Source organism: Copadichromis virginalis, linkage group LG22 (assembly GCF_057382275.1).
Source record: "Copadichromis virginalis isolate Kocher_CV1m ecotype Utaka linkage group LG22, C_Virginalis_male_GT1.1, whole genome shotgun sequence".
Taxonomy (NCBI): domain Eukaryota; kingdom Metazoa; phylum Chordata; class Actinopteri; order Cichliformes; family Cichlidae; genus Copadichromis; species Copadichromis virginalis.
This window is the reverse complement of record NC_140638.1, coordinates 28,616,237-28,639,695: the sequence shown is the minus strand read 5'-3', so window position 1 is coordinate 28,639,695 and position 23,459 is coordinate 28,616,237. Positions and strand designations below refer to the sequence as shown.

Below are 23,459 nucleotides of genomic sequence, written 5' to 3'. Positions count from 1 at the left end.
TTCTTGTCCGTTTTGGCAGCACCAAATTCAATTCCCTGCTTTCTCAGCTCAGCTATGTCCTGTCTATTACACACAGTATTAGAAAGGAGATTTTAAAAAGTGGGGTGTGATTTGTGCTGAGTAAAATCTTTCCTCTGAAAAATGTGATCTAACAGCCTCCCGTCAAACGTCCTCCCTCCAATTCTAAGGATGACAAGTACTCCTTATGGGTTTTGGGAGTGCAATAAAATTTTGTCACAGATAATTAAACCAGTCAGCCAGCAGCCTTGTGAAAAACAATAGCTGAGAATCTCCAAGACTGCCCTGCTGACATTTAGACTGTTTGTGAAGCCGTCTCACAATTTCAACAGTGCTTCCAAATCCACGGTCAACATATATAGTTTAGACTTGCTTTTCAGGATCTGTAACAGACTGGCGGACTGCTGGAGCTGAAAATTACAGGACTATGAAGAGCAGCGAAAGTCAGAGGACTTTTTTTTAATTAGGGCTCAAACTCAGGCAAAGAGAAACGTATCAATCCAGACTCGTATAGCGCCAAGTGCAGCTATTCTAGGAATAAGCTATGATATAATCTGTCATAAAGGTTTTTCCTCATCTGTAACAACATGGTCTTAAATTATATTGTAAATACGTCTGGTATACTGAAGTCACAGCACTATATTCATACTTCTCTTAAACAAATAAAAACCCAACAGCAGCAGGTCAGGAATTATAGCTTCTGTGAAATCAAACGTGTGGAGATGATGTAAAAGTTGTCGACTCTTTCCACGTACTATATTTTAGGGCAGACAGAACAGTATAAACGAGCGCAGCTCTCTAATCTAGTGTTCATTGCATAATGTCTTTTCACTTGATGTTTTGTTGTCAGCAAAGGTTTACCACAGAAACACAAAAGTAATCCGCTTTAATTTCTCACCCACTCAGTGAATTAGAGCCATTTTTCTGAACCTCGGCAAAATGAAATTCAGCACTAACAAAACGATGTTTTACTAATTAAAAAAAAAAGACTTTCATATTTGTGATAACGCAGTGAATTTGATCATATATGATCTTATTGCAAGTCTGCCGATGGGACTGTGGGGCTGATTCTGCCCTGAGGTAGAATCATTTACTAATGGCCTCTGTTTGCTCTCCAATCAATAATAGTAATGAGACTATTAACAAACACAAAGCCATAAAACTGATTCTGGCACTTTCCAAGTTCTCTTGAACCTGTGTGATTAAATATTCATAGGGTTTCTATAGAAGCAAATCATAGAGGATCAAGTTTCTCATGCCACATAATTGGTTAAGCACAGGCAGAGATGCCTGTTTCTCCAGCTTAAGGCCAAGAACGTGTAACTAAAAAGCATTTACAAAGTTTTTAATATATTGTGTTTCACTACAAACAGCTATGATGACATACAGTTATAGTGACACATGACAAATTTCTGACACCAGCTGAGTGGATGTAATGTGGTTACATGTTAAGCTCGACTTAGTACTACAGCCCTGCGCTGCCTGGAGGATGGGTGGACAGAGTACCTGAAAAATAACATGAAAAACAAACAAACAGAATTTACTTTAAGAATTAAGTCGACCTGAAGAGTTCAAGAGAAAAAAGTATGAATAAGTAGTTGAAAACATTAAATTATCAATACAAATTTGTAAATTATTAATAGAAAGTAAGACTAGCAGCTGTTAGGTAATGCATAAGCAGCTAGAATCATGAATAAAAAAGTTGGATGTGTTTGAAGTGTTGATTGAAAATGAAAATGATAGACTGTGGACTCCACTGTTAGAAGTAGAACAATCAACAGCATTAAATGAGTAGGTATGCTAACTAAACTGTGGATGAGTGGTTTTAATGATATACTACACCAGCTGTAACAGATGGTTACAGTAAGGTGAATAGAGTTCATATCCAGTTTGAACGTGACGACTTTCCACAGGCCTGAGAGCACTGTGGGCATCTGACCCCGTCCTGCAACAGCAGCAGGAACAACAAACAAGTCCTTTATTGAATAAGCATCTATTTTTTTATTATCAGTGCAATATAAGGTTTTAAGATTACAGTTTAGTTTTGCAAATGATTGAACATTTGTCATTACACATCAGAAAATAAGATGAATTATTGTAGAAGAACATCATTATGGAAAAATTTTGGATAACGTGGTACTAGTTACACTAAGATAAAGCATGCACTGTGAAACAGACAGTTTGCTACGACAAAAACGTTTTATTGAACTAAGTATTGCAAAAGTAAAACGACTGAATTTAATTTGCCTCCGGTTCATCAGACCTGCAGCCTCCCTGTCATCCAGCGCTCACATTGCTCTCCCCAGGCCTAAGGCTCTGCTCCGGATGTCACTCTTTATTTATTTACTCTGGACTCTCTGCTCGGTTCAGCTACACTTCCTCTGCTACTCTTGCGCAGCCAGCAACCCACCCGGCTCTCCACGCGTCCAGCCACACACTCTGCCCCGGCTCAACATCCCATCTGCATCGCCCTGCAGTAATTATTCATCTTTTATCAAAGCAGATCTTGGCCAAGGGAAAAAGATATTTTCCCAAAACTATGATGCTGTATAAAATGTAAAAGGCAGAATGATTTTCAAATCTCATAAACCCTTATTTTTCCACAATAGAAATCACACTAAATCTAAACTGAGACATGTTACTATTTCTATTTTTGTTTTTTTAAAACATAGGTTTAATATCAGCTCATTTTCAATTTGATAGCAGTAAGACGTCTCAAAGACAGAGACAGACATTTTGCAAATACTTGAGTAAATTGGTAACAGATCAATGATGACTGGATATAAAAAGAACCTGAGTTCAAAAGTAAATATCGACAGAGGTTCACCAATCTGCAAAAACACCAATGTCTAAACATTCCAGAATATAAAAAAGTGAATACTTTAAATCTTCTCTTCATCTAAAATCATCAAAAGACTCCAGGAGTCTGGAGAAATCTCTGTGCACAAAGGCCAAGGCCTAAAAAATCTGTGCTGGATCTCTACGACATTTCAAACAGCACTGCGCTGAAAGCAGGAATGATTCTGTCACAGAATTTACAGCATGGGCTCGGGAACATTTCCACTCATGCCTGTGAACACAGTTTGCTATGCCATCCACAAATGAAGGTTAAAGCAAAGATGAAGCCTGCCATCTTGAGCGAGGCCAAGTGGAAATCCTAGAATCTGATATGAATGACAAACTGTTTTACTGTAGAGTGTGATACGAATGAGGGGGGGGGGGAAACACTGTTCCACATGACTGGAAAATGCCATAAAACAGACCTGGGGTGGCACTGGGAAGTAAATGACTCCTTTGGCACACTTAAGCACTTTGAGATGTTTATCATTGACAGCTAACACTCTTTAAATTTGCTAAAATTGCATGCTGATGGTTCAGAGACATATGCTGAGATGTAACGTGTATTCTTTATGCACTCATCAAGACTATTAAGGAGCAGAAAATAATTTGATTTCCAAACAGCACAAATCTCATGCAGCCATTTCACATCAGCGCTGTAATAATCTATGCATGCCATTTCTAACAGACAGTGAAATTATATCTGCAGCAGCTTCTGCATCAATCTTAGAAAACATAAGAGTGTGTCACACAAACCAAAAGAGAGAAAGAAAAAAAGAGTAAAAATATTAGACTGAAATTCTGGAATGATTCTATATTAACAGCATTAACATAATACGTTACTTAAGCGTTGAGCTTCATTTAGGCTCTTTGGTCATCTATCACGTCAGGAACGAGTTACCTTTGTATAGTGACAACACAGCAAGGCAAACAAAACAGTTCTCCATAGACGCTGTGGGAATTAAACACAAGTGTAATCAGAATGTTTGAAATTAAAGATGCATTCACCTACAGCTATTTTACTAGTGTGAGGCTTGGAGAGCAAAGACATTTCAAGCATCCAACTGGACTAATGATTTTAGACATTGGGGAAATCGTTGAACTATACCCATAATTGAGCCTGTGATAGCCTTGGCAACCCTGATAAAGGCATCCTAATGGGCTGAGGCAAATTATCTGGCTCACAACAAGCAATCCTCGCAAAAGCCCGGGTCTGAGCTGCATAACTACTTTTGCAGAAATGGAGACATGAGGGATTAACAGTTATGTCTGCAATAAGAATGCACACATGAAACAGAACATCAGCTTTTCTCTGGAAAGTATTTGAAGAAAGTGCATGTCAAATGCCAAAACATCCAGCGAATGTTGCTCCTGATTCCTCCATTTCTGTCTCAACAGATTCTTACATTTCCATGCTTGATCTGCTGTGTCGCTTCATTTCGCAGATTGCTTTCTCTTTGCAAAAGGAGGACAGCCCCAGCTGACTAATCAAAATGCTGGCAGGGCCCGAAGAGAGGCCAGGAATCTCAGAAAACAAACACCGGCAGTAAATCAAAAGTGATTTTAGAGGATGATCACAGATGGTGAGACTGAAAAGTGCTCCTACAAATTCTGTGAGTCCCCGGTGATTCACACATTTCCCAAGCTGCTGTCTACACTTCTCCAAAATAGCTTGTGGCCCATTATAAATGCAAATAAAAAACATGACTTGAGACCAGTTCTGGAGGTTTAAGCACTAACTGACAAGTGTGAGATGGTCGTGGAACCACCAAAATAACCGTAACTGGAAGACAAACATGCTCAAAGACGTAAAATAAAATCCACGTAGAGCTTTAGTCATAATGTTGCACATTTCCAGTAGCTCGAGTTCACAAACATTCAACTGTGGGTGTGGCGTGTGAGCACAACCATTAATCTCGCAGGAAGACAAATGCAAGCATGCACACAAAAGAGACTCACCCCACTGCAAAGGAGCAAGCTGCAGGTGCTCTAGGACCAGCTGATTGAGGACTCCCTCAACGCTGGCTTCTCCACAGCGACGCAGAGATGGGTGGACGTGGTTAAGGACAGCAGCATGGAAAAGCTTTGGAGAGTTTCAGGAATTAATCAACACAGGAGTCACTGCTCTATATTTACACATGGAAAAACCTGGTATTAAATAAAAATACATCACACTCTAAATATAACAACAATAACTAACAGACAGCTATTCTGAGGCAGGAACGAAGCCGGAGAAACGTCAAAGATACTCTAATGTAATAAAATTAAAGGAATGAACAGGCCCTTGAACTTCTGTGCTTGTCAGTGTATGCTTGTATGTCTTCAGACGTGGAATGTTGCAGGATTTCGCACAAACAAATGGATATCACTTCCCGTTTCCACTCAGTGCCTGCTGTATACCATATGTCAAAGAGCACATGTGAAAATCAGCTAATGCTTGTGTAATAAGACTGACTCCCTTTTGGCAGCACATCTAACTCAATGTTAAAGGCTATTTAGATAAGACAAACTGAGTATCATGTGCCTGTAAATAATTATATAAAAGTTTAAGTATAAACCAGGAAATTGAAAAAAAAAAGGCAATAAAAGTGCTTGATAAAATCAAAATAGCAGGCTCCCTGTTAGGTTTAGAGAATGGCTCCAACTAAGTCTTGTGGTGGTACATGTGCATACTGAATACTTTAACAACAATACTAGAACCCATATAAACCATCCATGTCCATGACCCATAAAATATGCACTTTTTCAATAGTTTCTGACACGTTTAAAGTTTCATGAGTTTTCAAGAATTATTCATTTGTATAAAGAACATTAAAAGAAGCAGGGTTTCGTACGAGGCAAGTGCATGGACACTTAGGAAAATAATCATCTATAACATCATTAATTGAATTTTATCATTGGAGTTTTGATTAGATGGCGAAAAAGCTATAAACACAAGACAATTCTGATAGATTACAGCAAGTCACAACCATTTAAATTAAGCTTTATATCTTCCGCACAAAAGTGGAAACAAATATTAGCCTGTGGTTACACGTATGAGGAGTGTTTGCAGAGTGTCTGCTCTCACGTCTCTCTGTAGCCACTTTTATTGATAACAATAGAAAAAAGTGTGAAGCTGGTAGTCTGATTAGCAATGATGGCTGACTTATGTAAGGAATAACATGTCAGCTTTCGGAAAATACCAACCTGGGCTGAACCATGATTTTAATTTGTTTATATCTTGCTTCTTGCTAACATTCCAAAATTGTGGGTGTAACAAAATGAGATGCTCTAGAGGTCAGGTGTCGAAGTCCAGGCCTCGAGGGTCGGTGTCCTGCAGGTTGTGTCCTTGATCCAACACAGCTCATTTAAATGGCTAAATTACCCCCTCAACATGTCTTGAAGTTCTCCTGAGGCCTGGTAATGATTTAGTCATTTGATTCAGGTGTGTTGACCCAGGGTGAGATATAAAACCTAAAGGGGACACCGGCCCTCGAGGCCTGGAGTTTGACACCCCAGAAATTGAATGCTGGATATTTGTAATGTCTGCAGCTTGGGTCTTGGGTTTTCTAAGGAGATTTGGTTTTCTGAAATAGGTCTGAAGCACCGATAACACATTTGCGTGAAAATTAAGAATGATTAATTTATTTGTGTTAGGTGACACAAAGAGGGGAAAAACATTAATGAAAACAAACACTGAGTCCTAGATATGAACACGAGAAAGGTTGATGGGGTCTAAAGTACTTTTTTAATTCAAATAAATTCAGTTTTAATTATCTAGTGCGAAATCACAAAAGATCCTACAATAACGGGACGAAAACCTCAGAATCAGATTGCCCCCCTATGAGGAAACACGTGGCGACAGTGGGGAGGAAAAACTCCCTTCTAACAGGAAGAAACCTCTAGCAGAACCAGGTTCATGGCGGGGCAGCCACGACGGGACATAAGACACGTAGAAAAGTTCATTGTGCACGTAAGAAATACAGTGTTTTAAATCTTTTCTCTATGCCAACACTCAACACTGAGTGCCTCTCTGTGACAGTTTTTCTGTCTACATACAATATTTCCACAGTAGTACTCTGACAGGCCATTTGCCTGCTCCCTATACTAACACTAAGTTCAGAGCACGAGGCCACACGCTTTCATTTCTCTCGTCCTTTCTTATTTTTCCTTATATGAATTTTTATTTTTCTCCCATTCAGATTCTTTCCGCCAGCTTCTAGTTATCTTTAATGTAGAATAAACTGCAAAGTCAATCATGGGGAAATGAGCAATTTAGTGGACGTTTTAACACAAACCCACAACCCTCTGAGGCTTTCAACAATGACGAATCCCCTTTTAAAATGCTCTTAATGGTAATTATAGGCCAATACTGTAGTCCTTTTGTGTACCTTTTGTTCCCACAAGTGTGTAACAGGTTTACTACTGTAGAGAGGAAAGTCTGATTAAAATGCAGGAAAATGATCTTACTTCAGTTTAGATCCTATATACTGAAGAAACCCAAGCAGCAGCTGAGTGGATCTGTTAGTCATTTGGATTACAGTACAAACCTATGTAGATCAGCGGTTTGCTCATTGACCAAAACTGCTTAAACTTCCCCACTATATTATTAAAGAGCCAACACAGCTGCTTCTGTAGATACACTAAATATGTGGATGGATGCACGCGGCTGATATTACACAAACATCCTCGAATAACTACCAAAGCAGTCAAAAAACAGACATTATTTGCTGGTAACAGCACTGAAGACAGATCCATCATGTTATGTTTATGTTTTGCATTCATCTAGAAGTCAAAGGTGAACGGGGAGCATGTTTTTATAACGATCACAGGGAAGGCTATCAATGTATGAATACTGCATCAAAACAAATACGTTTATCAGAGGGCAATTACCCAGATAATATGTGATGACAAGGACGCCGCTGATCATTTACACAGCTGACATTTGGAATAATGGGTGAGACGAGCAGCGCCTAGAGCACCAAACCTGTGTCTATTAACCTTTGAGAGAAAGTGCAGAATGCATGAAGAGGGTAAGAGAAAGAGAGAGTGAAGGCATCTATGGACAAAGCATACTGTGTGGAAAGGTGCGGCTACCTTTCTGTTGAATTGTCTGAGTCACGATGAATCACGTCACATCATCTGTATTCCAGAGAATAACGGTAAAGTGTCAGTGTTGCAGCTTTGATCACTCAAAGCCATGTAGAATTTCTATTTCAAGGCTTTGCTGGAATTGTTGGGTAACACGAGCTGCTAGCAGATATGGTCTGTTTTCAGGTGTACAACAGGGATGATACAGTAGTATAATGATCCGTATCCTGAGCCATGCTTGACTTTTTTTGGAAATTCTCAGTGGACCCTCATATAAGCTTTGAAATACATATATTATATAATATGGGCATGATTAATGCACAAAGAGTAGTCTCTGTAACAGCACTCTATTGTAAAGAGAGCGTAAACCTTCGCTACACTCATCCAACTTGCAGGAAGGATGTCATGTTCTGAATACAGATTTCAAGTGGATACTGGGTGAAGTGAACAGAATAAGTGAATATGTGTATGTAGGAATCCACATACACAAGGATCTCATCTGGACAACCAACTGCTCCAAGTTGGTCAAGAAGGCTCACCAGTGCCTCTTCTTCCTGAGGAAGAACCACCTGTCCTCAGACATCCTGGTGAACTTCTACCGCTGGACCATCGAGAGCATCCTGACCAACTGTATAACAGTCTGGTACGGGAGCTGCTCTGCCTCGGACCGGAAGGCGTTGCAGAGGGTCGTGAAAACTGCCCAGCGCATCGCCGGAGCACCACCGACATCTTTTCTGACTGTTTGTTCACTAACTTTTCTATTTGACTACGGTCAGTGTCACTACTGGTTGCATGAGGTGATACTTGGACATTATAGAGGTTGCACAGGTGCACAGTCCAACTCCTCAGGGATGGAACACCAATATGCGTCATTACCAGAAGGTTTGCTGTGTCTCGCAGCACAGTTTGAAGAGACTAAAGGAAATCAAGGAGACAGGCAGTTAGTCTAGGAGAACTGGAGAGGATTGTGGAAGGTCCTTAACCCATTGGGACGACCGGCATCTGCTCCTTTGTGCCAAGAGTAACTGCCAGAACCCTACAAAATGACTTCCAGGAGACCACTGGTGTGAATGTCTCAGACCAAACTCACTGCCCGGCACTGTGGAGCCTGATTGGCATTTGTGCTGTGCTTTTCACAGCTAAGAGCAGCTTCACCCTGAGCACATGTGATGGATTTGAAAGGGTCTGGAGAAGCTGTGGAGAACGTTATACAGCCTGTAACATCGTTCAGCAAGACTGCTTTGGTGGTAGGTCAGTGGTGGTCTGGGGAAGCATATCCATGGAGGGACACAGACACCACCACAGGCAGCAGCCCGACTGCCATGAAATCCTTGAACCAACTGTCAGACCGTATGCTAATGCAGTGGGTCCTGGGTTGGTCCTGGTGATCATCAATGCTGGCCTCATGTGCAAGAGTCTGCAGGCACTTCTAGGTGGATGAAGGAATTAATACCATGCCATCTCGGGCATTTTCTTTGGTCCATCCAATGCTGTCAGGTTGTGTCTCAGACTATCCAGGAGCTCAGTGATGCCCTGGTCTATAGCTGGGAGGATATCCCCAGGGACACCTGTCATCTCATTTGGAGCACTCAGGGTATCTCTGAATCAAACCCTCTGGAGATAATTTTCATTTCCATTAATGCTGTGGCATCCTTTCATTCCTAAAACATTACCCAGTCCATATCAGCACAGATTTTTAGAATTTTTTCCCCCCGCCGTAGAGATCTGTGTTCCTTGAATTCTTCTGAGCAGCGTATTTCAGAACTCGTATCCGGAGTGGCTTCCAAATTCACCTTTGATATTTTATATTCAGTATATTTGTGGGCACTAAACATCACATTCAACAGGCCATTTCAGAGAAAACTGGCGCTTGTGCGAATGATTAATATGCGTGTCAGCTGTCTATACTTATTGTCAACAGCCATTCACGGTTTGGTACTTTTCTATTTATTACCCAGATTAATTTGGATAGTTCTAAACAATTTAACATTTCTATTATGCAGTTGAAATAAAAAGGATTCCAGAGTGTTGCTTGGAAAATTGGTTCATCCTACTTTGAGCTGAAAGAGTGACTTTTCAGCTGTTAATTTGTGAATCTGTATTGTTCTGCTTTTAAGTAGCTTCTTATTGGATAAGCCCAGACAGTCCGGGAGACCTTCAGAGCTGAGCTTTGACTGATGAATTATACAAACAGCCTGCCTAAGCAGTTCAGCTGTGCAGTGAATTTAAAACTAGTCCTAAATTGCTCTGGTACAAGATGTATATTTCAAGTCAACATGAATATTGGCATTCTTTTTAACCAAGTTTTGAACTTCAAACTATGTTGAGTTAATAAATATTTCAAGAATTTAAGATATAGTAGCGACCAAAAATACAGAACATGTGAAATTGTACTTTTTCAAATAACTGTATGCGTACATCAAGTTTAATCAAAAGTTCAGTGTTAGATTTGTATTGTTGATTGTCATTTATGCTTAGAAATATTTACTTATATATGCTTAGAGTTTTGTAATTAGTTGTAGATTGGTAGAGGTTTTGATCCTTGATAGTCTGCAAACTTTGTGTGTATTAGACAGCACTTTGGGAGCATGAGAGGTCATACCGTGTCTTATTGTTTTATGGTAGGATTAACGTAGCTACGTCTGTTCTAGTCTAAGTGCTCTTTGTTTAGATGAACTGCAGGACTTCCTCACCGTGTTATCTAGGATGAACCATCTAGGGTGAGGGGGAGGCTACCCTCTTCCTGACCAAGGATGTTTGACCCTTTGATCAGCAGTCCCCACACACACACACACACACACACACACACACACACACACACACACACACACACACACACACACACAGGCAAGGTACTCTTTGTTTGTATGTAGACGTCGTATGTTAATGAACCTATGCATATTCATGTAACCTCAATAAAAGGACAGTGTATGGGAGAACGGACGAGACCAACTGGAGTCAAGCGGTTGTCCGGTTCTCTCCCGTGCACGAGTAACATGAAGAAGTTTGCCTATTTGTGTCTTGCTTAGCAGTGTAATTATATTGTCTTCAACGTTCCAGCGGATGGGTTCAAGCTACAAACCTAACATTCAGAGAACAGGTCAATAATGAATTTTTAAGGCTTATCTGATAATTTCCCATTTAAAAAAATCATTTTACAGAAGAAGCAAAAAACCCTCTTGCACTTTGCTCCTACCCTCTGATACAGCACAATACTGGGACGCAACATAATTCATGTGATTTCTACTGAATGTTATAACTAAGGTGACTCGGGACAAAAATCCACATTGACATTCTCACTCCGTTTACGGAGCAGAACCTGGTGAATGCCGAATAAAATGACGAGCATGCTCCTGCTCTGCATTCCTGATTGGAAACTATGGGCCCTTCAACTGAAAACTGCTTAGTCATTTTTGATCCTTCACACAATTTGAGGTCAGTTTTAAGCAGATGTTACAAAAGTTGGGGTCCACAGCAAAACATCAAAGTGCACAGTGCAAATGTCAGAGGGAGACTTTCAGGGAGTGATCAAAAAAAAAAAAGCAGCAGTGTTGGAATCCATGCGGACATTCAAGATTATCTTAAATGGAAAATCAACTAAGTTTCAATCAGATTAAGTGTTTGACTTTTATGAACCTCTGAACTTTTTTGCATACCTTATATGTATGTACTTTTTATTTTTTTACATGCATTTTAGTCAGATTGTATGTTGATATTAATTGATAGTAATTATTGATATAATCATAACTAATGACTACATATCCAGAGCTTTTTAAGCTCGCTATTGAGAGGGGAACTTCCACACTGTGCATTGAGAGATGACTCATGGACTTGGCTATGACCTCCTCAGGGGGAAGACACACACATAGCATTTGCTTTTTATCTCTTCCACTTCTCATGGCATCTGTACTGCGTGTGGCAGAATCACTCTCTGTGAATCAGTACCAAACACCATCAACAAGCTCATAAATTACAAATTAAAGTGACTGTTAGTTGCTCAAGGCCAAATAATTGTATCTAAGTGTGACATGCAGTGTAATCAGATTTTATAGTTCTCTATTTTTCATATTGTAAAAAGGAAAATCTACCCTGAAGCAGAATTTACATTGTGCTATTCTGACAAGTTTAGCGGCTGAGTCATTATCAACAAGGATGTGTTTCAGTGTGCAGAAAATCATAGGATCAAGGTTTGACTTGATGATATAATGTGGCATCTGTCGCATAGCCAGTTGAGTCGCTTGCACTGAATTAGTAACAGACTCTATACCAGTTCTACTGTACCCTAATGAGCCATTTTCAAACACAAGCCACCCATAATGAAGGTTAAAAGGGTAAAATGTCACATTTTTAATTTCTAGTTCAATTTCTCACTTGACAGCCCGGGTGTAGCTCATTTCCAATTAGATCAATACTGCAAAGCCTCTAAATCCTTTCCTTTGGCTTGTTCTTATAGGTCAATCTCCTGTTGACACCATCCTGACTAATATATCATACATGATACTATTCACACTTAAAAACAAAAAAAGAAACAACAATAGTAACATATGTTCAAACAGTCTGCTTCAGGGTTTTTTTTTGTTGCAGTAAAGGGAATGCTGTTGGGAATATATTCATACGTCGCTTTTTTTCTTCATTCCTGCCTATAAGCCGCCAAAGTGCTGGGAGATAAACCAATGCATATGGTGACAGAAGTGTTTACGCCCTCATGAAAAAACAAAACAAAATACATACACACATGGAAAACAGCATTTTCAGCTCCCAGACTGGATTCCCCATTAACTGGTTACCATGCTCACTAACAATCAGTAGCTCTTAGATACGTGCATAGTACTGCCAACTACTGAGTGATGAGCTGATATAAGGCACTAAAGATAAATCCAGACTGACTGACTATATACTTCTCTCAAGCTCTGCTTCCCTATCGTGGCAGCAGAAAAGAACTGAAGATGTCTTAGCTGTAAGCAAAGGACACTGTAGGGGCTTTGCTTTAAGATATAAAGTGGCCATTGTTATAATTTTGTGCTATATTAATAAAACTGCATTGAACGGAATTGAAGTCCTGGCTGGATTCTGAATTTAAATAGTTTACAGAAATTTCTGTGCATGTAGATTTGCTTCTAATATGTGTAGTCTCACTACTAAGTTCTGGACTAAAATTTTCTTTTATTAGAACAGTCTTCCCAAAAAACATCTGCATTTGGATCGTCTTTGAGCAGAACATCTAAGAATCAGGAAATCAAGTACCAAGGTAGCAAAAGATGAGCAGTTGTCCAAATAGCTGTCTGTTGGCAAACAGCTCAAAAAGGTTTTCTACCTTTCGATAAAACTCAATTTTTCCACATAGAGAATTTAATATAGAATAGAACCCCTGACTTGGGGATACTCTATATCTGCTAAATCAAAAACATCTTCAACATGGAGAACGACAACAGATACGAAACACATGAGCCAAAACGTTAACCCCTCCTAACACACTCCTATCTGGTCTTTAAGTCTGACGTCATTAACCGTTTCCAGGTCCAAACTCCGCTTCAGGTCCCAAAGTCAAACGAACACTGCAGCATCACTGACAGTTACAAACTGTCTAAATTCTTTCATAGGTAATAAAATGATCAGTGTTGCTGCTCTACCAGGTGTAACATTTAACTTTAACATCCAGTCATCCATGAAAACAGAATTTATGATTTTTAACACTGTTAGAAGTTAGCAGGGAGTTAGCTCGCTAGTTTCCATCTATGACAGTTCAGGTTCTGACTGAGGGATTATTGAAAAATTAAAACATACAGCTCTGCTGTCACTTCCAACATAAATGAAGACAGAAAACTAAACAGCAGTGATGTTTGTAGGGTTACTGAAGTTTGACTAGCAGGAATATAACGATGTGCTAGCTACAGAGCTGTGTTTAGCATAATATAAACACAGTGAAGCTGATGAACGCCAACTTTTTCTGCTCAATGAAGTTAACTTGAGGGTTCAGGATGGTTAGGGACGAACGCAATCGCATGGCAGGACGCTGTAAACAGGCCGTCATCACTTAACAGCTGGATAAGCACTCTGGATGGTGGTTTCATGAAACAATGTTAGGCACAATCAGATCACTGCCAACCATTCCCGCTTGTGTTTTATCCACATGCTATACTCACACATTTTGAAAAACTACAAATGGAAACTTTTCTAATTAAATCTCGCAGAGTAGGTATGCTAATACAATGTCACTATCTTTAATGGACCGCAGACTAAGAGCTCTGGCAAAGTGTCTCATTTCACAATTCACAAATTTAATTTCACATTTATATTCCCACTTACTAATATATCACTTCACAGTGTCAGAGTAGCAAGCGCTCTGCCATAAGCGTCCCCATCTGCTAATGCGGGCAAAAAATGTTGCCTACTGGCCAGAAGGCCTCCAGATGAAGGGTCCAGATGTGCTCTAACACTGATCGAACCGATATCAACAAACAACAACAGTTAAAGGAATGCTGACAAAATCTGTTTGACCGTGATTATGGCCACGACTGTAGGGGATAAGTATTTACCAACTACGTCTATGGTCTTTGTAGTTCACATTAGGCCAATTCCCCTAAAGATGCTTTTATAGTACATGTAACCACTGAAAGGATATAATGCTCCAACAGATGCCCAGCTTGCTGTTGATCTGACAGCCTTGGGCGTGCTGTCGCTCCTCCTCCAGCTGTTTGGGGTTACTGAAGCGGATACTTTCTTGGTCCGGCTGTGGCAGACTCTCAAAGTCAAACTTGTCCACCTGGATGGCCATCCTGGAACAGGAAATGGGAGAAGCACTTAGATGTACACTCGTACTTATGTAAGTTTTCACCCGCCAAAACGAAAAGGTTTATGACTCTGGAAATAACCCTTACATAACTGTCATTTAAAACTTTGAAACTAAGTTAAAAAAAGCATGAATGACATGAATTTTTATTGAGTTCAAATTGCTCACAGCTGATATTTGAGCTACTGTTAAGCTTTGGAAATGACCAAATATTAAAAGTTAAAATAAAAAATAAAACAACAAAAATATAAAACATCAATATTTAGCAGGTTCTTGAGAGAATTTATGATTGCATTTTTATATACATATATTTGTATACAACAAAACTACTGAGAGACCTCAGTGTTAGCAGAGTACAGTAACAGTATGAGAAGTCTTGGAGTCATTCTGACCAGTATTCGTCTTTCTGTGTCCGCGTTAAACAAATATGGAGGACTACCTTCATTCATTTGCACAATATCACTAAAATTAGAAATATCCTGTCTCAGAATGATGCTGAAAAGCTAATTCATACAGTTATTACTTCTAAGATGGACGATTGTACTCAGTTATTATCAGGTTGTTCTAAAAGCTCCCTGGAAAGCCTTCAGCAAGATTACTGACCGGGACTAAAAACAGAGAACATATTTCCATGAGAGGTGGAAAGAGAAGAACTGCGGTAAAGCAGGTGGCCATTACACAAGTTTTACGAAAAGTGACACAAAAATCAGAATTTCCAGATCCAAACTTGTCATGAAATGCATACGCACACTGAACGTGTTGTGTTTTTGTAGCAAATTCTAAAAACGCACTGTGAAAATATCAATGCCAGAATCAAGCAATGATGAGCTGGATCTGATGTTTCTAAACAAGAAAAGGAAGCAACAGGGATTCTGTGTTAATCCAACTCTCACGAGAAGGCAGGACCAGGGAGAATTTCATAGTTTGACCCAGGAGATGAAGCTGTATCATGGTTGCTTTAATATATATATGATATGATATTTCAGGATGTCAGTGGGGCAGTTTGAGCTGTTAGCAGATGTGGGACCAGATCTGAGGAGGCCATGAAATCCTTTCAGGGAGCCAACTTGTAGCAACATCTAGCTGTACGGAGGTAAAATTGTACTATTTTACTATTTACTACACGTGGGCGATCGTGGCTCAAGAGTTGGAAGTCTGCCTTGTAATCCGAAGGTTGCCGGTTCGAGCCCCGGCTCGGACAGTCTCTGTCGTTGTGTCCTTGGGCAAGACACTTCACCTACCGCCTACTGGTGTTGGCCAGAAGGGCCGATGGCGCGATATGGCAGCCTCGCTTCTGTCAGTCTGCCCCAGGACAGCTGTGGCTACAACTGTAGCTTGCCTCCACCAGTGTGTGAATGTGTGTGTGAATGGGTGGATGACTGGGTGTGTAAAGCGCTTTGGGGTCCCTAGGGGAGACTAGTAAAAAGCGCTATACAAATACAGGCCATTTACCATTTACATGTCATTGTATACTACTGTATACAGCAGTACTTGAACTACAAGTGCACTTCTTGCCAAACACAGCAGTATACCAGCTCCATTAAGAATGGGTGAGTTGAAAAATATATTTAGCACACAAAATACATGCATGTATTTTATGTGTCTGGTGTGTAAAGGACTTAAGTCAGGAGTGGGAGAGAAATATGCAAGGCTGGTGCAGGACTGGTACAGTAAATGGATGGAATGGACTGGTTCTTATGTTGCTCTTTTCTACTGTAGCTGAAGTGCTCTATGCAACATTCACCCATTCATACGCATAGGTGCATTTTATCCAACATTCACATACACATGGATGTAGTGAAGGAGGATGACGGCAGATGATTCGGTGTTGTGCCCCCTAGAGGGAACAGCTGAAAGAAGAAGACAGAAAGAGAAAGAAGAAGAGCAGGACTAACTGAGCAGAGGAGACTCCAATTCAAGTCCATGGAGCAACTAAAAAATTGATGTGTTCAGGGTTCAATGTTACTTTTTCTTAGATATAGTTCATACTGTAACTAGCTGTAACTACATTCAAACATTTAAAATTGTGATTATCCAATATTAACTATATACTTCATCAAATTACAGGACACATTTTCTCATTATCCCGCAACAGATCTCAGCAGAAAACCTTGCATACACCTCAGCATGATGGCAGCCAATGCAACCTGCCTTTGTGTGGTTTGGCCAGTGCTGAATTATTTATCTAGTCTGAGCAAACACCCTCAGGTGCAAGTTTCCTCGTCTATACTGTGGGTGTTTCTAAGTTATTTATTAACAAAAGTCAGGCTCATCTTTGCCCGAGGTTACCTCAAATGTCACATCCAGGATTCAGACTGTACTTGGAACAAACTAGACAGACCTTTCCTGCACGTGTGGAAAAAAAAAGAAGAAGAAAATGACATACAAGACCACTTGAAATTACCTCTACATTATTCAGGACTTCTATTCAAAGAGGACTAGATCCATTGGATCCATTCTTTCCCTGCCTGCATACATTTCTGTAGAATTCAGAGTGAATTACATGTATCCTAGCACACCGATACTAACACACAATCATCAGGGATTTTTATAAGGCAGGCAAGAACAATCGCAATGAAGGGCTTTGAAACCTAGCATAAGGCTTACACCAGCTATGGGCGTGTGTTGCATTTTCTCTAACTTATGATTTGTCCTCAGAAAACCATGTAGATAGATAACAATTTTAAAAAGGAAGTTTTTATGCTTTTCCAGTTCATTTTTAGTAGCATTGTACGATTAAGTTCAAAATAATTCTTCTTTACATTATGCTTCATTCAACAAGTATATTATACTTTGTCAAATTCACTGTCTTAGGAAAACTATTTCACCTCACTTCCTTCCTTTATGCTAACCTTAGCATAAAGGACCTTCGATAGCCCCCAAAGACATATGGTTTGAATCACACATGAGTGGGGGCTTATGTGCTCACAGCCAGACCCTGTTTGCCTCAGTCACACAAACCTAGAGACTGGTTGGTGACTGCCTGGCAACCAGTGGTCGCTAGGGAAAAATGAACATTGCCTGACTGATAATGAGTGGTTATTGACAGTCATGTGAGCCAAGACACCAATCAGCGGCTCCCTGGTAACCATTCACTGCTGCACCAAAAACCTCATCGCAGTTGTTTTGGTCACAAGCAGCTTGCCACAGTCACCTGTAGTTTGTATGGAAGGCACATTTCTGCAACCAATTTCATCCAGTGACAACCAGCAACCACATGCCAACAGGTCATGGAATACTCAATGACATCATGCAGAGACATTTTGGTTGTTTAGAGCAGTTTAACGCCAGAGATTCTGGCTCAGAGGAGTTACTTCTACACACATCAGCCTAAAAATGTGTCCTTGTTTAAAATGAAGCCAAAATTATAACCGTATATGACAGAAAATATGAAAAAGAATAACAAGCATCTTTTGAGGAGCTTGTTACTTGTCTCTAAGGTCTATTAATTACAAACAAATGGAATGACGTGTGAGAGGGAGTCCCACTTGCTTGCCATCATCCATTGAGCAAGCACAGCTACAAGAAGTTCAATCAGCAGTTAGCAGCTACAAACATGTGTTTCTGTCAAGTGCTGATAGAGACATGACTGCATTTTTGTGGATGATGTTCCTCATCTGCTAGATGTTGTAATATGCAGATGTTTGGTTAAAATTGCCTGTTTTAGAGTGTTGCTAAACCGTGCAGCCACTTATTGCAACTTTTACCACGATACAATTGAATGCATTTTAAAGGGTTTTATGCATGCAGCCAGTGAAACTAGGTAATCCTTCATCTTATTACAAAACTATTAAATTCCTTTTGCAATCTGAAACAAGAAAAAAAAAATTCTACAGCAGCACTTAACAGCAGACAAGAAATTTATTAGGCCTGTCTTACTGGTGGCATGATGATGTTTTGCTGTAAACCTGTGAGGCAGACGCCAACATACTACCTCACATAGAAAGTTCAGAACAAAAATGAAATCATTAGCAGTCTTTCTTCCTGCTTTTATTAGTCTTATCACTCTCTACTTTGAGAAATGAAACGATGACTTTTAGTTCTCTAGTCACCTGCAAATCACCCAAACATCCATCAGGTAGCATGGAGGCTAACTTAAACTTCCTGCTTACCCCCAACCAATCATAGCAGAGAGCTGTCCCTCCCTGAGCCTGGTTCTGACAGTTTTCCTTCCCACTGTCACCAAGTGCTAGTTCATATAGGGCCATTTGATTGTTGTGGTTTTAATAAAGTAAATATTAGTCCTTTATTTATCCAGGTAAAAGATGTCATTTTCAAGAGAGACCTGGCAAGTGCCTTGAGACAATGGTTGCTGTGATTTGAATGAACTTGCAAAAACAGTTTTGATAAAAGTCGTGTCTCCCTCAGTTTGTTTCTAAGCCTTAAGGTTGAACCACTGCTCTGACAGGAATCAATATGTAAGACCGCTTTCTTCCATTTGCGCAACATCTCTAAAATTAGAAATATCCTGTCTCAGAGTGACGCTGAAAAACTAGTTCATGCATTTATTACTTCCAGGCTGGACGACTGTAATTCATTATTATCAGGATGTCCAAAAAACTCCCTGAAAAGCCTTCAGCTAATCCAAAATGCTGCAGCAAGAGTACTGACAGGGACTAGAAAGAGAGAGCATATTTCTCCTGTTTTGGCTTCCCTTCACTGGTTTCCTGTTAAATCCAGAATTGAATTCAAAATCCTGCTCCTCACATACAAGGTCTTAAATAATCAGGCCCCATCTGATCTTAATGACCTTGTAGTACCATATCACCCGATTAGAGCACTTCGCTCTCGCACTGCAGGCCTACTTGTTGTTCCTAGAGTATTTAAAAATAGAATGGGAGGCAGAGCCTTCAGTTTTCAGGCCCCTCTTCTGTGGAACCAGCTTCCAGTTTGGATTCGGGAGACAGACACTATCTCTACTTTTAAGATTAGGCTTAAAACTTTCCTTTTTGCTAAAGCATATAGTTAGGGCTGGACCAGGTGACCCTGAATCCTCCCTTAGTTATGCTGCAATAGATGTAGGCTGCCGGGGGATTCCCATGATGCATTGAGTTTTTCCTTTCCAGTCACCTTTCTCACTCACTATGTATTAACAGACCTCTCTGCATTGAATCATATCTGTTATTAACCTCTGTCTCTCTTCCACAGCATGTCTTTTATCCTGTCTTCCTTCTTTCACCTCAACCGGTCGCAGCAGATGGCCCCGCCCCTCCCTGAGCCTGGTTCTGCCGGAGGTTTCTTCCTGTTAAAAGGGAGTTTTTCCTTCCCACTGTCGCCAAAGTGCTTGCTCATAGGGGGTCATATGATTGTTGGGTTTTTCTCTGTATCTATGAACCGCCTTGAGGCGACTTTTGTTGTGATTTGGCGCTATATAAATAAAATTGAATTGAACATAAAAAGTATAGTAACGACGAGGCCACCTTTGCTTTGCTTTTTTATTGATAAGAAATCCACAGTCGAGCTCTTTATCCACTGACTGGTTCACCTCTGGATTCTGGTTCATAGAGCACAGTGGCTGTGTCCTGTGAACTAGTTTCTTGTGTTGTCTTTCACTATATCATCATCACCGACAACTCAAATGATAACTTATTAAGCCTCCAGTTTTGTGCACCCCCACCCCTCTTACTTTACTGTTCCCGGTAAAAATTGACTGGTCTGTTTTAACAGCTCTTAAATTACGATAAACATTTTTCATCACCAAAGGGGGTCGTTAGGGGAACACCACAGAGGTTGATTATAACACTCAAAATTTAATAAAAGAGGTGATCTTCACTTTTATATGTTCAAGTTCATAGTGTGGAGGATGTCATAAGGCCCTGAGGCAATCAGATGTAAAACACGATATTTATGAGTGTTTTAAGTTGTAAATCGGGGAGATTTGACCTGATCACGACAGGAAGGGTAAGTTAGTAGAATTTTATTTATATAGGCGCTTTAGTCATAAGCCGTTGTACTGAAAAAATAAAGAGTGTGTTGTAAAGCTCCTTCCATGCCCTTTCATATGATGATTTTTTTTCGAGATCAACTTTGACCTTGTGAGCTAAGAATGAGGGTAAAGGTCAAATGCTTAGCCAACCTAGGTACTCGCATTTTCCAAGGAATTGAGTACCTAGTATATTACTGTGAAGACATTACAGTTAAAACTAAATTTTACTGATTGTCACATTTGGTGTGACCTTAAGCTCAACCTGATTTTTACCAAAATTAAATCAGCTCAAGCCAGTATTGGTCTCTACCGTGTGTGTTTCTGGGTGTGTCCAGAAACACACATGTATCAAATTAAGGTGGAGGAGAAAAAGCAATGCAATTATTATTCCACAGCCTTTACAACAAAGCACAACACAAATTAAATAACAATTACGACTTCAAAACCAAGACAATAAGGAAAGCTGCTCTTTGCTGCACCACAAATACACCCGCCTTTGAAGATTAGTGGCACTAGGCTTATGTCACTGACTGAAGTCCCACCTTCAAATGGGCACTGTGTTTTATTTAGTCATCTTCAAAAGCGCACATGACACACTAAGTCTATAAATACTGTGTAGCACAATGAAAACGGTTGATAAATTGGAGGGCGCAGACTGGCAGAGTCTGGGACTGGTTTTCTTCATGTAATTACCAAGAGACAGATGGTCACATCCAAATCTACACTTCAAATGGTAATACGGAAAGAAAAGCATTTTAAGGGAAATACAAAATAAACGTTTAGCAATTACAACAGTGAAGAAAGTGTGGTTTTCATATTCATCACGTCCACTAACGTCTGCTGCGCTTCTGCAAAACTCGGGTTAAAAAGTGCATTTTTCAAACATCCTTTGTTGGCCTTCAACATATGTAATTTTTGTCTAGTGGCAGTCATGACAACACTTGTCTCATGCGGTGGGTAACATTTGGTCAGTGAGCGATTGTTTAGAGCAAAACTTTGACATTTGAAACTTCACTTGAGATTCAATAGTGTTTGTTCACTGCAGATATAATCATGTTTATATGACCACAAACCAAGAAGAAGCAGCAGGTTTTCTTCAGTCTTTGGCTCCACATGCTAAACAAACTGAAACAACTGCTTAAGTGCTTTCAATGCACACCTTTGTATTATAACCATTAAAACTGTAGGATTTACATGTTTGCATTACCAACATTACATATCTCAGATTATCAGACTGTATTCATTGTCTAAGTAGAAACACCAGAACAAACTGATTTGCTCTGTGGAGCTTCCAGTTTGAGCTCAAAAAGTCACAAAAATTCTCAAATCACTTACTTCTGACTTGGTTTTAATAAAGAATTAAATAAATCAAAACTCTATAGAGCACAGCTTCAGTTATGCCAACACTTTCAGCAACACTTTAAACATGTAAAACAAAAGTGAATCAAAGTTCGTCTACCGATGCCATGATATTATAAATAATCATATCCGCTAATCATTCTCACGGCTTGGACACCAAATAGTGCCATTATGTCAAAGCTGCTGGCATCTCGCTACTGACCGATTACAGGAAAAAAGATACTAACAAATATCAAATCAGGTATTGCTTTATCATTTAAAGAGTCACATGGTTTTTAATATTGATCAGGTTTAAATGTTATTGTATGTAAAATACAGACTGCCCATTAGGTGTTAATAGTCAAAATACAGGCGAATAAATCTATCAAAACAATGTCCTCCTGAGAACTGAGGGGAAAACAGCATCTCTCAACTTTTTGTCCACTAGAGAGAAAATACTGAATAAGCTGGGTCTCAGAGGGATATTAATTAGATTTCAAAACAGTATTATAAAGCATAGAAGACAATGACTAACCTGCTCAAATACATTTTAAACCTGGGTTAACTGCATTCTGGATAACCCTGTCTTTAAAAAAAGAGAAAAACTGAAATCCATTGTAAGCAGGGCCACTGCACAGCAATTAAATGTGGAGCCAAGGCTACATCCACCACCTAACCAGACCCAAAATGGTGTTTTCCTAAAGCAGGAGAGCATTAACAAAGAAAGCTCTCCTACTCTCACTCCCACCATCTTCTTCCAGTGATTTGATTGTGGAGTCTTTCAAAGATTACACCATATCTAGAGATTAATCTAGCCTATTACAAAGCTTTTAATAACAAACTGCGTGCTGAGCTGTGGCCACCGTGGAACATCTCTACTCCTAATTCCCAGTCCATTTCACCTCCCTGCTCCCCTCCTTCAATAACAGACAGCTTGGTGTTTATTTCCCAAGGCTGAAAAACGTGGAGATGTGAGATTAGATGGATGTACGGACTGATTTCACCCACATTCCTGTGTGTCAAAGGGGGAGCTGTGAATTGGCCACTCAAACAAATGTTCAAAGGCCATGTGCTTATGGAAGCCAGAGCCACAGAAATAAGCAATTGTATTCATGGCCACGACAAATACCTGCAAATACAGAAGTCTTTTGCTATCATGTGTCTGGGAGCAGGCCTTTGGCACTGGTATTTTTATAAGGTGCAAATATATTTTTTTTGTTTTTGTTTTCTAGCCTGCATCTATTCAGTATTATGATGACTAACAATGAGCTTGACTCCCAGTGACAGCAGAGGCAAGGCAGAGGTGTATCACAGCATGTTTAAAGCACAGAACATAAGGGTACAGTCATGTTCTGCGCTATTTTTTGTGGCTTCGCTGAGCAGTCAGGGTTTAAACAGACCCTACTGATTACACTTTATCTTCATGGTGCTGTGCTTACCGACTGTAATAGAACAAATAACCAATTTTGTCAAAGAAAT

General features: G+C 39.8%; 1 protein-coding gene across 6 annotated transcripts in view; it reads right to left on the bottom strand.

The window, feature by feature from the left end:
- The window catches only part of trappc9 (trafficking protein particle complex subunit 9), a 235,097-nt gene that overhangs the window by 60,006 nt on the left and 151,632 nt on the right, over positions 1-23,459 (bottom strand). For 3 of the 6 annotated variants that reach the window (XM_085445318.1, XM_085445320.1, XM_085445319.1), the window contains 2 exons: positions 14,549-14,702; positions 4,816-4,906 (listed from right to left, as the gene is read on the bottom strand). In XM_085445318.1, the coding sequence (XP_085301444.1) occupies positions 4,816-4,906; positions 14,549-14,702 (245 nt within the window). Of the gene's footprint in view, positions 1-1,411; positions 1,525-1,727; positions 2,490-3,061; positions 3,809-4,815; positions 4,907-14,548; positions 14,703-23,459 lie in introns of those variants that run through there. The other 3 variants (XM_085445323.1, XM_085445321.1, XM_085445322.1) reach the window with 3 other exon arrangements.